General features: G+C 40.4%; 1 protein-coding gene across 7 annotated transcripts in view; it reads left to right on the forward strand.

Annotated features, from left to right (window-relative positions):
- The window catches only part of LOC126299506 (ephrin type-B receptor 1-B), a 337,486-nt gene that overhangs the window by 223,628 nt on the left and 98,949 nt on the right, over positions 1–14,909 (forward strand). For all 7 annotated transcript variants that reach the window (XM_049991462.1, XM_049991463.1, XM_049991465.1 and 4 more), the window contains exons 8-12: positions 4,486–4,646; positions 4,791–5,060; positions 7,494–7,680; positions 8,052–8,160; positions 13,402–13,472. In XM_049991462.1, coding sequence (XP_049847419.1) covers positions 4,486–4,646; positions 4,791–5,060; positions 7,494–7,680; positions 8,052–8,160; positions 13,402–13,472 — 798 coding nt within the window. The remainder of the gene's footprint in view (positions 1–4,485; positions 4,647–4,790; positions 5,061–7,493; positions 7,681–8,051; positions 8,161–13,401; positions 13,473–14,909) is intronic.

Genomic DNA, 14,909 nt, shown 5'->3' on the forward strand with positions numbered 1-14,909 from the left:
CCAATCTATTGCACTTATTGTTAACAATAGAGGTATAATTGTTAGTCGACTAGTACTTTCCACTCTTTATTCACCTCATGGGAAAGTTAATGGGTGTTTATTGATGAAACTTCTCACAATAATCTAACACCATCTACTCAAATTATACTATGTGAGCAGTGCTTTGTTGAGAACCTTGGCCATCTCTCTGTAGCTTGAACTACCTACTTTCTCATAAATTTGTATCCACAGTGATAAATTTCTTCTAATTAGGATAACACTTGTTGTGAAACATATTTCTCTGCACAGCTGGTCAGCACACCCTGCTACACCATGCATTAAACACATGTTTACAAGTTCCTGCAACAAGTAATGCTCCATCTTCAACAACTAATCATGAGCAGTAAACAGTGGTAAACTTAAGCCTAGACATGGTAGAACCTCCAACATCAATGCAGCAGGCAACTGATATTGCTCTTGCAAAACCTTGTAATACTTGAAATATTCTTTCAACCACTAGTTCTTTATTTTAAAATACAGCACTCTGACAAGCATCCTCTGTGTAATTTTGAACCTACAAATTGGGAAACCTGCAGCCATCCATTCCAGTGCCCTCTGTTCAGACAATGGCAGGTTGGGACTGGTATGGAATGTCTCCAGTTACACTATTATTATGATGGGACATCACTTCTAAAGGCATTTTAAAGCTACTACCAATTTCACCACCTACCACCTCCTTTCCCCAGGGAGGAATCTCTTCATCCCATCTGTCTGCAGCTAGTGTACATCGACTGGTCTGATGTGACAGTGTTTTTAAAAGTGTATGTAAATTGTGTAACTGAGGCAAGACTTGGGAATCAGCCTGGTATTTACCTCGTTGGATGTGGAAAACCTCCTAAAATCGACATCTGGTCAGCCGGCACACCGGCCTGTGTCATTAATCCACCATGTGGATTCGATCTGGGGCTGGTGCCCTTCCAGTGTCCCAGAAGTGGGCTCTTCACCTGTATAAATCAAAATCTAATTTTCTTCTTGTGTACGGTTGTGGTGTTTATTTTTTGGGTTACTTTTCATCTCATAATCACACTCAAATGCACCTTCTGGGGTTAGGTTTACATTTATTGAGTGTTTTCATTTATAAAAAAAAAAAGGTATAAATCCTCCGTTGATTAATCTCAATTAGTGAGACATGCACTCAGCTGTGGTTTCAAAGCCACATGTGGAAAGGACCAGTATAGGACTATTAATTAACGGAGAGACCGTGAGTGTCATTTGCACTGTCTGCTTACATAGTACAGGCTTAATGGGAGGAATTGATGTAGCTATAGCACTTTCAGTGACATGGTTCATTGACTGTAGATACTTTGAGGGTTTTTGACCTGGGATAAATTAAAGAAAGAGGTGGATTAATTTTATGTATTAAAGTAGTTACTCTTAGTTCATGAAATAAAGGAGTAAAATTGTTTCCAGAATGAGATTTTTTCACTCTGCAGCGGAGTGTGCACTGATATGAAACCTGCTGGCCGATTAAAACTGTGTGCCACACCGAGACTCAAACTCGTGACCTTAACCTTTCGCGGGCAAGTATGGTAGAGCACTTGCCCGTGAAAGGCAAAGGCCCCGAGTTCAAGTCTCGGTCTGGCACACAGTTTTAATCTGCCAGCAAGTTTCAGTAAAATTGATGATCTAAGTTATTTTGATGATGGCATGCAAATGGGTTTTGTGACTATGGGATGAAGGTGTCATACAAGACCCTCTCTTGTATGTAATTAATGTGCCTTGTCAAAGTGCATCTGACAAACTGTGAACCAGTTGGAAATACTTTACTGTGTCAGTGGTGTGAATGATAAATGTTGTAATACACCAAATTGCGTTTGTCAGATGTATGTTGAGTTGTAGTTACTCAACTGCCCATTGTGTATACTACAGGATGTATCAAAAAGAATCATCTAATTTGGCATGTCTATATTTCTGAAACTAATAAACATATACAATGAACTTTGTTTTTTGATGAACAGGAAACCCAAAAAGTTTTTTTTTTCCATACATTTTCGTAGGTGTTCAATATGCCTCACTTGAGATGTGCAGCACATATCAGTGCAGTATTCAAATTGTTCCCACACTGCAGTGAACATATCTCGAGTTACAGCTTTCACATCTGCTGTTATGTGATGTCTCAGTTCATTCATTGTTGTTGGTAACAGAGGCACATAAACAGAGTCTTAAATAAATCCCCACAAGAAATAATCACGTACAGTCAGGTCCAGTGACCTTGGAGATCAGTAATATAAGGCTGAATCATTTGGTCCAGTGCAACTGATCCATCATTTGGTAATCCTTTGATTTAAAAATTCCCACACTTCCAGATTCCTTTGTGCGGTGTCCCATCCTGTTGGTGAACGAAGTTGTTCGTATCAGTCTCCAACCGTGGGAAAAGGAAGATCTTAAGCATATCAAGATATGTGCTTCCTGTAACAGTGTTCTTGGCAAAGAAAAATGGGCCATAAACCTTTTCCTGTGAAACTGCACAAAACACACAACATTTTGGAGAGTCCCTCTCATGTTGTACAACTTCATGTGGTTGTTCTGTACCCCATGTTCTCACATTGTTACAGTTTACCTGTCCATTTAAATGGAATGTTGCCTCATCACTAAACACTGAGCGTGGAAGAAAATGTATCATCCTCAATCTTGCCAAGAACTTATTAGAATTGAAGTGGGTGCACACTGCGGCTACCTAGTGGGAACCAGGTAAAACTCGAGAGACCAATGACCTCACAGTTTGATCCCTTAAAAAAAAAAAAGCCTCGAGAGTTTGCTCTTTCCAACAGTATGTTGTTTACGTCTCAACATAATAGTTATGATTTTTTTTAAATTGGATGATTCTTTTTGATACACCCATATCCATTTGTTGGTTGTTATGATGTACAATATGTATTTTGTTGCAATTTTTGTGTTACTGACGCATGTATAATGGCGGTGTGTAATATAACTTTGTCGGTGCATGAGAAACAGTGGGCTGTAATCAAGTTTCTAACTGAACACACAAATTCAGAGAGTTTGTTCACAATTGGAGTACCCTCTCTGTCAGCATGTTTTGTTCACACAGATTGTATACCATACACTCAACATGAGCACATGTGCTGCTTGTGAAACATAAAAATGGTAGTCCATTTCATTCCCCACATGAATCAACAGGTCCCTGTTTATTGAATCAACTGCTTCAACAGTTCAAATGGCTCTGAGCACCATGCAACTTAACTTCTGAGGTCATCAGTCGCCTAGAACTTAGAACTAATTAAACCCAACTAACCTAAGGACATCACACACATCCATGACCGAGGCAGGATTCGAACCTGCGACCGTAGCAGTCGTTCGGCTCCAGACTGTAGCACTTAGAACCGCACGGCCACTCTGGCAGGCCTTCAACAGTTAAAGTTGTCAAGAGTAGTCGCTATAAGTGGGACAAAGACTGTCTTTTATGTACAACCCCCACAAAAAAAAGACAAGGTGTAAGGTCTGTCATCCTGGCATGCCAAAAATATCTCGGATATGCTTTACATTTTCATCAGACATGCATGGCTGACCCGTGTCTTTGCATATATAATCAACTTCCAAGAATTTTTTACACCAGCCACAAACCTGGTTGTGGAGAGGTGGCTTCTTGCTGAATCAACAGAGTAATGCATGTTGCACTTGAACAATGGATTGGCGTCACACAAATTCCAACACATAAAATGATTTATCTCGTGGTATAGTTGCCATATTGGCACAAGAAAACGACGACAAAGGTGTGTGAAAGCTTTGAACCTTCCTCTATGTAGTGACATGCACAATGTGTTTCTATTTCTTATTCTGGTACCACGCGCGGCGGAATTCGAATCCCTGTCAGACGACATGGAAATCGAAGACCCCTAGAGGTCTCTGCACCATCGTGCTGTAAGCTGTGGCGGTGCACGCCTCCTGGCCCACATTTAGTGTGAGGGTGCCACAGTGGAACACATGGTTCCAGCTGCCAATAGCGGCACCCCCAATAGAGTATTTAAGCACCTGTCTCTCGCTCAGCCAGCGAGTCTAATCATTGCGTGAGTCTTGACGTATTGCCTCGACAACAGGCAGCGTGTTTACCGTTCTTTGTTTTCATTACTAGTGGATGTCTTGAATTCGTTTGGTTGTCTCTGTCACTGCGTTGCTTCTTGCATGTTGTCGTCATAAGGTCTCTCTCGTCTGTCGTTGTTTTGTGTCCGTCCTTTCGTTTGTTTGATTGCGGGCCGCTCTCCATTTGACCCCGCCGCACTTTCTTGGCCACTCCGCGACTGTTCCGGTCGCGGTTACAACACTTATTCTTTGTCTGTAATTCCTTTTATAGTTTGTCTGGAATACTTGTAAATTATTGAAATCTGCCCTTTCTTTTTGAATTACCCTGCATAAAGGTAACAGATAATAATGTAATAAATAAATAAATTTCATTCTTAGTTCCATATTTTTGTTTGTTGCACATTTCAGAACCTCCATCACCTCCAAGAAATGTAACAATTAATTTCGTCGACCAGTCAACTGTCATGTTATCATGGCATGTGCCAAGCTTTCAAGGGGGGAGAGATGACATTGTTTACAGAGTGGACTGCGATGTTTGTGTTCCTGGAGTCGCTTACATTCCAAATACTGTAAGTATTACTTTACATTCTTTCATGAAAGCAGAATATGGAACCATCGCTGTATAGCAATTTTGGAACAACTTATGAATTCATCAGTGTGTTGCTACATTTAACTTTTACTACTTATTTACTGATTTCATTTTATTTTGGCAGGATGTGTTTAATGACACAAAAATAACAATCAGTGGATTGAATCCTGTAACAACATATCATTTCAAAGTTTATGCTGAAAATGGTGTTTCCGAACTGGCAGGAAGTAATGAGTATGTAGAAATTGCTGTTACAACAGAAGCCTCAGTGCAGTCATCAGTACAAAATGTCAGAGCCACCAACGTACAGAATATGGGGATGACGATAGAGTGGGATCCTCCTGTCACAAATGATGGTGCTGACCCAGAGAATGATGTGGTTGAAATATATGAGGTAATCAGTTATTGCTCAGCAATGGTTGAAAGATGTTCTAATTGTGTTGCTGTTATATTATCTAAGCTAAACTGTACAGTGTTTCTCTAAGAATCCACAGGTGAATCAGTTAAAATATTGTTGTTGTTGTGGTGGTGGTAGTAGTGCTGTTGTTGCTGCTGCTCTTCCAAAGGAATCTCAATATGGAAGAGAGCTCATGAGCTTTAAATTTCTCTGTACATTAAAGCCTCATTCCAGTGTAGCAGTTCAGTTTCTGATAGCTTTCCTTGTGTTTGTATACCATAAACTTAATAACATTAAATATAGTTCTTAAAATGCAGATAGAATAGTGTTAAAAATGCGTGCACTAATGAATAAATGTAGATTTTGTGCACTCACATATTTTAAAAGGAGTTAAGACTGAACCAGGAAGTATAATAATAAAGATGACACACACCTTAGCTACAACCAAGTGAGTGGGGGCAGTAATTAGCACACTAAACTTTCACTCAGGAGGAATGGGATTCAGATCAACAACCATTTACCCAAGTTTAGATTTTCTATGGTTTCCCTAAACCATTTAAGGTGATAGCCGGGATGGTTTCTTTGAAATGGCCACAGCTGATTCCCTATCTCACTTGTAGTGGTCGCGTTGAGCTATGACCACTATGCTGACGCCACTGTTGTCGGGTGGTCACTCCTTTCTACGAAGTGGCATATGTGGATACAAGAAGCTTTAGAATGGGATTTTCCCACACTGTGCAGATCACAAAGTTGATACTCAACAACAACATTCTGTATTAGTCAGTTCATCCACACAAAAGATTGAAGACTGCAGGAACCAGCTTTGGTTAGTGGACGGTACTTAAGTACACTGTGGCAGTGGAATTCTGTGGCAGTAGAACAGAGGCTGGTGGTGAGGGTGCTCTTGCTGATGCAAGTCAGGAGTCAGCTCTGCCACAAGCATGGTCTGACAGCAAGTTTGATATACATGGCACGTGTCCCAAGGCAGATGGCCGAAATGTGTAGTTTCTCCGAGTCGAACCCAGGACTCTCGGAGAGCAGCTGGAGCACCAGACGGTGGCACTCAAGCATGTGGACTCGGCTCAGGAATGTAGTTCAAAGTCAGGAGTGTAATGCTCGTGCCTTCTATTCATGATATTAACAGCTGCTTGCCTAACTCTTACCACATGAAAAACATTGCATTTTCACTGACCACGTTAAAGTGATACCGCAGATTGTAGCTCCATAATGACGCTCGTAGGTATTGGCTCTCGTGACACCACTGTGTAGGGGTTGAATTATCCTGTGGCCGCAACACTGACACCAGAAATTCAGTGCAGCCACTCCTGTCTCGAAAGTGGAACACGTGAGGAGGTATTGGACAGGAACACCCAGTGCCACATCAAGTGGGGATGTTGAGAATACTTACTCAACAGCAATATTCTTTATTAATCGACAGTTCTGTGCAGGAGACTGACGGCTGCAGTCGTGGCTAGAGGATGGGATGTGAGTACACTGTGACAGCCGAATGCTGTGGTAGCAGAACAGCAGCTGATAGTGACACCACTCTTGCCAATGCAAGTTGGGAGTCAGCTCCGCCACAGATGTGGCTAGACAGTGCTGTTGGCATAAGCTGCATGCAGCCCGAGATGGTTGGCTGGAGTTAGCAAGATTGGACCCAGGACTCTTGGAGAGTGGCCGGAGTATAAGGCAACAGCACTCGATGGGTGGCCTTGTGTCAGTGGATCCAGTTCAGGGCCCAGAACTGTCAGGGCTACCTGGTGGATCACAGATCGGCAGCTTCACCTAGCTGATGCCATATGAGGCTTTAGCTACAAGGTCACACATTTGAACTAGGACCGAAGCACAGAAGGCGCTGTTCAAATGCGAGGCCTGGTGGAACTGCCGCTAGTGCTGCCACCGGGTGAGTCGGGGATATTTATACTCAGTCGGGCTGGGTGTGTTATGACAAATGGAAACCTCCCATCATGTAGGCAGCTGTGGAAACACTACATTGCGCCACAATGTGTAGCAATATAGTCCACTGCTGGCCGTAGAAGGCTGCATTGCAAAATATCACAGTAGCATTATTGCAGCAGGCAGCAGCAATGTTATGTAGATGGCTGGCCTGCATATTCCTCTGCTGGTAGGACAGCCTGCCTGAGACTGATGTTGCAGTATGTCCTTATCTAACCTATGTGTGACTTCATCTCTAATGACCTCATCATTGATAGCATGTTAAATTGTAATCTTTGTTCTGTCCTTAGTTATTTAGTTTCATACCAAGTAAAGACTCTAAAATATGCAGAACTATGTTAAAAGAAATAACATACAGCTGAGAATATGTAAGCGAAAAGTTGCTTAAATTGTTATATACCCATTTCTCTGCCCTGATCACTTGAAAGAAGGTTTGAGAGAGAAGTATAGCTTCAAGGAAGTCAATTGTTACAGGTGCGCTACTTTGTTCGCAATGACGACACAAATGCTACGAGTACCTTAACGAAGGAGCAAAAAGTAACGTACACTGGATTACGACAAAGGACGGAATATGGATTTCAGGTCAGAGCGAAGACTGTTCATGGCTGGGGGGAATTCAGCCCTGTCATTTATAAAACAACTGGCCATGTTATGGGAAGAGGTAAGTTTAGGTTGTAACGAGCTGTGTGTTCTCCATGTATGTATAATAGTAGCTACAAGCAAAAGTGAGACTTGATAAATCTGTACTGTATGTTTGCTTTTGTAGTAGATCATAGTTTAGTCACTTTAATCTTAGTTACTCCCATACTTTGTTTACTTGAGATCAAACAAGAAACTACATTGAAAAGTTAGAAATCTGCATCTGTTGGAAACCTAATTATAATTTCCTATTTCTCTCTCTCCCTCTTTCAAATTACCTGTAACCTGATTGCAATACCAAACATTTATGTTTGCCAAAATTGACATTTCTAGCTCTCCTAAGTAATAATTCCTCATTTATTAAATATTCTTTTATTTGTGCTTTTTTTGCAGCATATGTGGGTGATGATAATATGCAAGTGCGCTTGATAGCTGGAGCAACTGTTGGTGTAGTTGTGTTCTTGGTCATCATAATCATCATAACTGTAGTGTTATTGAGAAGGTGAGCTGTCATATCAACCATTCCCATTTTAATTGATTGTCTTGTTAATAATTCTGAAAGAATTCTGAACGTCAGAAGAAATAGCATTTTGCTTGTGTTGTTTTTTTGTAGTATTATTTTTCTGTGTTCTACGAATGAAAATACTGTTAGGAAAGAAGAAGGAAATAGGTTCAGTCATACTAAATAAAAGCACTTTTCTGTAAAATGGGATGTGAAAGTTCCAATGAGTATGCACTGAAAACTGCAGTGGGACTGCCCAAACCACACCCACACATACAACACAGATCTCCAGTTTTCAGAACACAGAAAGCAAAGAAAATGAGTGCAGAGAGTGTAGCAGTAGTGAGATGATGATGTGAGAGAAGAAAGTTGCACAGTTGGATTGTGTTAATTTAGGATTACAACGAAGATAATTATAGTACAAAGACAGCCACTTTAGTTTTGGGAGAGAGGTGGGTTGTGCTTAATGTGGATTGCACCATTCATCACCCTTATGAGTCAACTTCTTACCTATTTCATTCTCTTGCTTGTTTTCCTAGTTCTTATTCTGCCCTTACAGTTGACAACACTTCTGAAGGCAATTAACGCTTTTGAGACAGTGCCCGAGTCTCACTTGTACACTGGTAGAGCCAGTGCCAGAGTGAAAGTCCGCGCCCTCTTCATACAAAACATTGAGACACATATTCAGAAACAAATTTGACCTAACCATCAACTACGGTATTTACTCAAATCTAAACCGCACTTTTTTTCCGGTTTTTGTAATCCAAAAAACCGCCTGCGGCTTAGAATCGAGTGCAAAGTAAGCGGAAGTTCTGGAAAATGTTGGTAGGTGCCGCCACAATTAACTTGTGCTGTCGAATACATGTAGCGCTACACGGGCATGCTTTGCAGGCACAAAGATAAATACTGGCGCCAAAACCTTTGCGTCAGTAAATAAATTAAAAAAAAAAGGTGGAAGACGAGCTTTTTTCTCCGCCTGAGTTTCGACCACTGCATTTCCATACGTTATCCAGCAAAGTAAATGCAAATTCTGAGTTTTCGAATGTAGCAGCATATCAGTGTACTGCGAAAATCCGACTGGCAAGACTATTTGGGATGTTTGTCAATATGGCCAACTCTACGTTCTGAATTTTTTCCTACCTGTGAGAAGAGATGGTTGCTAAAAGGAACTTTTATGAATTGTGAATTACATACACTATTCTCTTCACCATAAGAATAATACGAATATAAACATTTTGCCATGTATTCTTTTGTGTTTGCTGCTATCTCAGTTAAATCCTGTCTGCGTAATAAAGTACGAAACTAGAGTGAAACAACAGCAAACGCAGAAGAATATACGTATATGTCATGTTTATATTCGTATTATTATTATGCCTAATAGTGGTACAGTCAGAAATGAATCACAGCAATTGACTAAATTTTTAAATCTACGATGACTAATTTCTGTGCAGAATGTAATGTACTAAAAAGGCGCCTGCAAAGATTTTCAATGGAGAAAATTTTTCGCTAAACTCTCGTTCAGAAGATCTTCTATCATACGCAGCCTATTATTTGGTTCTTGTTGATCATTATCAAAGAAAGCAGCAGTGTAAGTAACAACAAATAGCAGTCTCTTGCCATTGTTTCGCTAATGAGGCGATTCCTCTCCCCCCCCCCCCCCCCCCACCCCCGCCCCCTCCCCCCCAATTGTAAGCGGCAGCAGTGCGCACAAAGGCAAGCCAAACCGTGAGCGGCAACAGGTCGTAAACACACACGATTAGAATGCGACAAAGAATGCACGACACAGTACAGTAATGCATTTTCAGCTTAGAGTGATGTAAACACCTATAACATAGAGAACGGCACTTATCAGATCAAGGAAAAATAAGCAATCAATTCAAACCAGATGAAGCACATGAAAAAGGAAGGGTACCCATATAAATACAGACAGAGCACCTGACGCATGGCAAAGGCTACCTGGTAAAGCTTAACTGCTAAGCTTACGACTCGAACCAAACCAAACTACTGTAGCTGTATCGTCATTCATTCGACCTAAATTGTGTCTCATATTACAATGGACCAACTTTGTTTTGATTTGGAGGTGCGCCCTAAAACTTTTCTCTCCCTTTGAATTTCGAGTCTCAAATTTCAGGTGCGGCTTAGATTCGGGCAATATTTTTTTCCTTGATTTCAAGTCTCATTTTTCAGGTGCGGCTTAGACTCGAGTAAATACGGTTGTTAATAATTGTGCTGTGTCCAGGTAAATAGCTGCGTCTCTTTACTCACAGCCAAGTTTTGTTCATTGAATCCAGTCAGCTGCTTTGTGAAAACATGGTCTGTATTTTTTTTAAAAACGTAAACACTGTTGGGGCAGCTCTTTCCACTCAGATGTTTTCCAAGTCATATGCAGATGTGGTGCCCATTTCTTCTTTGATATAAGGGGATGATTGTAAGCATTTATTCTCCTTATATACAAACAGTGTTAGAACAGTTTGCAGTCAGTGAAACATCCCCATGAAAAGGATCCTGATAGGCCTGTGACTCCTCCTGCACCTAATAGACAGTGTCCCAAGTGGAACATCTTATTGCTGTGTGAGGTAAGGGCGAAAGGCCTTAAAGTTGTGTGTAAATCCTTTGTTCATTCTAACTGGATATATGTGATCCATCAACTGAGTGCAAAGAAAACTAAAATTGAGTAGTGTTATTAAAAAGTCAGAAAGTGTGACAAATGTAATAATAACAAACACCCCTCACAGCCTCATAACACCCCTCACTTCCTCACAACACCCATCACTTCCTGACAGCAACCCTTACTTTCTCACAACCCCCCTCACTGTGTTACAGATTTTCTCATAATGTCCCACTCTCCTCAGCAACCCCAGTCTCTCTTCCCTACAGCTAGTCTTCTGCCCAACAGCCCTGTCTCTCTCCCCAACAACCTCTGCATTTCTCCCCAACAACTGCCTCTCTCCCCAACAACTACCTCTCTCCGCAACAACCTCTGCCTCTCTCTTCAGCCTCCTTCCTCTAATCACCAACATCAGTGTCTACATCAGTAGTTTGCAAGCCATCTGATGATGTGTGGCAGACGGTACTTCTGGTACCAACAACTAATCCCCCTTTCCTTGTTACATACGTGAATAGCACATGGGAAGTATGATTTTTGGTAAATATCTGTATTAGATCTAATTTCTCAAATTTTGTTAAAGGTCATGTCACAAGATGTATGTGGCAGGAAGTAATAGGTTGTGTGGCTCTTCCCAGAAAGTACTCTCTCAAAGTTTCAATAGTAGTAAACCTCTCTGTGGTGTGGAACACCTGTCTTGTAGCGTCTGCCACTTGAGTTTGATGAGAATCTGTGTGCTGCTCACAAGCCAACTAAACAATACTGTGATGAAACATGGCACTTTTCATGGGATCTTCTCTGGTTTTTTAACAGTCCTAGCTGGTAAGGGTTGCAGGTTGATGAACAATACTCTAGAATCAGTTGAGTAAGTGCTTTGTAAGCCACTTCATTTGTGGATGAGTTACATTTCCTTAAGATTCTTTCTGTGAATCTCAGTCTGGCATCTGTTTTTCGTACTATTTATTTTATGTGGTCATTCCACTTACGGTCGCTCTGGATAGTAACTCCTAGATGTTTTACAGTATATACTTGTTTCTAGCAGTTTGTCACCAAAAGTGTATTTGTACAGTAGTAGATTTCTTTTCCTATACATTTGCAATATGTTACATTTATTTATGTTTAGAGTCAACAGCCAGAAACTGCAACATTCATCAATTTTATGCAAGTCATTTTTCAAATTGATACTGCCTTCTGGCGTTGCTGCTTTTTTCTAGACATCACATCATCTGTGAACAGCCTTAAAGAGCCTCCAATGCTTTCTGCTAGCTCCTTTATTGATTGTAGGCTGTGAAAACCCTGTAACTCCATCTGTCTGTGAAAACTCATAATTCCAGTAACCAGTAACTCCAATAAAAAAAAGAGAGATTTGAAAGTATGTGGAATTGCCTAATTTGTCAATAACGATGCTTGTAGTATATATTTACACATGTAGCAACTTTCTATATCGGTGTATATTATTTTTTAAGACTCTGTTTTTGCTTATCATGTAAAATATAACAAATGCAGTTATGAGGTTTTCATTGCCTACTGTTGTTATATACATTGTGAACAGTAACAGTCCTGTCACAATTCCTTGGGGTACTCTGGACGATTACCTTTACATCTGTAGAGTTTGTTCCATTTAGAGTGACACGTCAAGTTCTATCTGCAGGAAAACCCTGAATCCAGTTGCAAATCTGGTCCAATACTCGGTAAGCTATTTTTTTCCCTAACAACTTCCCCCCCTCACTCGCCGAATCTCCCCCCCTCTCTCTGGCTAACATCTCCCACTCACTATCCCAGGCTGTACCAACACTGCCCTATGAGGGAAAAGCACTGTGCCCACACCAGAGCACACTCGCGGGCAGGGGCAAACAGTATAGGCTACGTGCTAGACAACCAAATTGCACACGTCGTACGTATCCTGGAGTACGATTGCGTGCGCCTTGGCCCAACTGTAAGACTGCCTGCTCACCCATGGCCACCTGTGCCCACGCCTGCCCAGCTGCTCGTGGGTGGGCACTTGAGCTGGAATAGTCTGCACGCCAAACCACCTCACTTACTCTGTCCAGCTTATTCCCATCCTCCCACCAATCTCTCCCCTTCACTGCCCCAGCTTTCTCCCAGCTGTCTCTGCCAGTGTCTTTCTCCTCTCAACATTATTAATTAAACAACGTAGGAAAAGATAGATTGCTACTTACCGCAAAGGAGACACATTAAGTTGCTGACAGGCACAATAAAAGAACCTTTTGGCCACAGTCTTCATCAGCGAAAGAGAAACACACGCCATTCATACACACAAGCAAGTGCACCTCACACACACATGATGGCCATCTCTGGTAGCTCAGGCCAGAATGTGTTCCTGCGTGGAGTTTCCATTGTTTCATTCTTAATTAAAATGTTTATTTGTTAATTTATGTTAATACATGTTGTTTTACCACTATGAATGGTCAATTTCATACACAATTATATTTGTTACTTGTGCTGTTATTGTACTTCTAACCTGCTGAGTGACTAATTTTTATCAAGATTTTCTCCTTTTATGGTACTAGTTTTGGTTTCAAGAAACTTTTATCATCATGTTGCTAATGGATGAATTTTTTAAATGGATGATGTGTTGCTGTACATTATTGGTGAATTATGTACTTGCATTTCAGCCGTGGAAGTGATGAGTGCAATAAGAAGCAGCCTAGTGACTGTGATACACTGGAGTACAGGAATGGAGAAGGTAAGTTCATACAATCATATTACTGTGGGAGAAATTTGGTGTGTATGTGCATGAGTAAATCAATGTTTTCCCTTTGTTTCCTCATTGTGTTAACTCCTGCTCATTCCCATACATGGAGGTCATGCTTTGAAAATTAGTGTGGTGACTTATTTATTTGTGATCCATTTTGCATTTGAACCCCCCTTTGCCGTGTGCATTTAATATTTTCCTTTTGAAAGTTATTTGTACTTTTGAGATGAATGCAACAGTCATTTGAGTCTGTAAAAAGTATCAAGAATGCTATCCTATAGTGTAAGTCACAAATTGTCTCAGATTTCTTGCTGTAAATAAAATGAACATATAATGGTGAAGTCTAAATTGTACAGCATTTTCTTCGGTACAGTAGTCAAGGGCACGTGGTAACTCTTTGCTTGCCTATTGATTTGAGATATTGGGGTTACATATGTGAGCTTCAATTTTCTGGTACTGTTATATTAAAAAATAACATTTGACATTGTTGTGGTATAATGGAAGCTTATTGTGGTGAAGGAGCTTATCTTGTGTTAACTGAAAGCCACTTGTTAATGTCTCCTTTCACTTTCTTGAGTGCAGCATGTTTGTTTTGATGTATTTACATCTTGGTGAAAGTATCTGTGGAAAACTGACGTGCAATTTTCATGCAGTGTATCCCCAAGTTGCTTAATAATCTCATTTCAAACTAATTCAGGTTATAAGGTGAAATTAATATTTGGGGTATTTCTTGGTGACTGCCTTGCATCTTCTAAGTTGCAGCTTGGTTGTGAAGAACATTGATATATTACCACTATGCAAAGGCATTCCAGAACCATTTCAGGGAATGAATTTGCATTTTTATTGTTGTATTCTTTAAATTACCATCTCATATGTGCTTAGGATGGATCCAATGAAGTTGTCATCAGCATTAAATTGTGTCATAGAACCATAATTCATTTGTTCTTAATATTATGCTCAGATTCTCCAGTTTGAGAGTTTGGTTCTGGGCTCTCAGTGTGTTAGTAAATATTAACATTTCACTTTCTTATGGCAGAAACAAAGAACTTTGCTATTTATTGTAAGTTTATCGTGTGAAACAAAATAATAGCTCTGCTGTACAATCATTTCAGAAACTAAATAGGTTCACTTAGCACTTTCTGTTTGATAAGGATATTACTTGTACATGTACTGTTTCTTAAATGCTCACTTATTGACTGCAGTGACAGTGAATTCAAGCTGATCATTTGATATCTATGACAGTGTGAAGAGAGAGTGTATAATTAATTGTACATACCAGCTGGGAAGGAGAACTTGAATGGAGTAGAACAGAACTGTCATTTTTGATTCTGTTAGAAAAAAACAAAAAATCCACAAATCTTGCATACTAAATTATTATAACATGTAAGTGCTTCATGAATGTACAATGGCCAATAAAAGGATATTTAT

Source organism: Schistocerca gregaria, chromosome X (genome assembly GCF_023897955.1).
Source record: "Schistocerca gregaria isolate iqSchGreg1 chromosome X, iqSchGreg1.2, whole genome shotgun sequence".
NCBI lineage: Eukaryota > Metazoa > Arthropoda > Insecta > Orthoptera > Acrididae > Schistocerca > Schistocerca gregaria.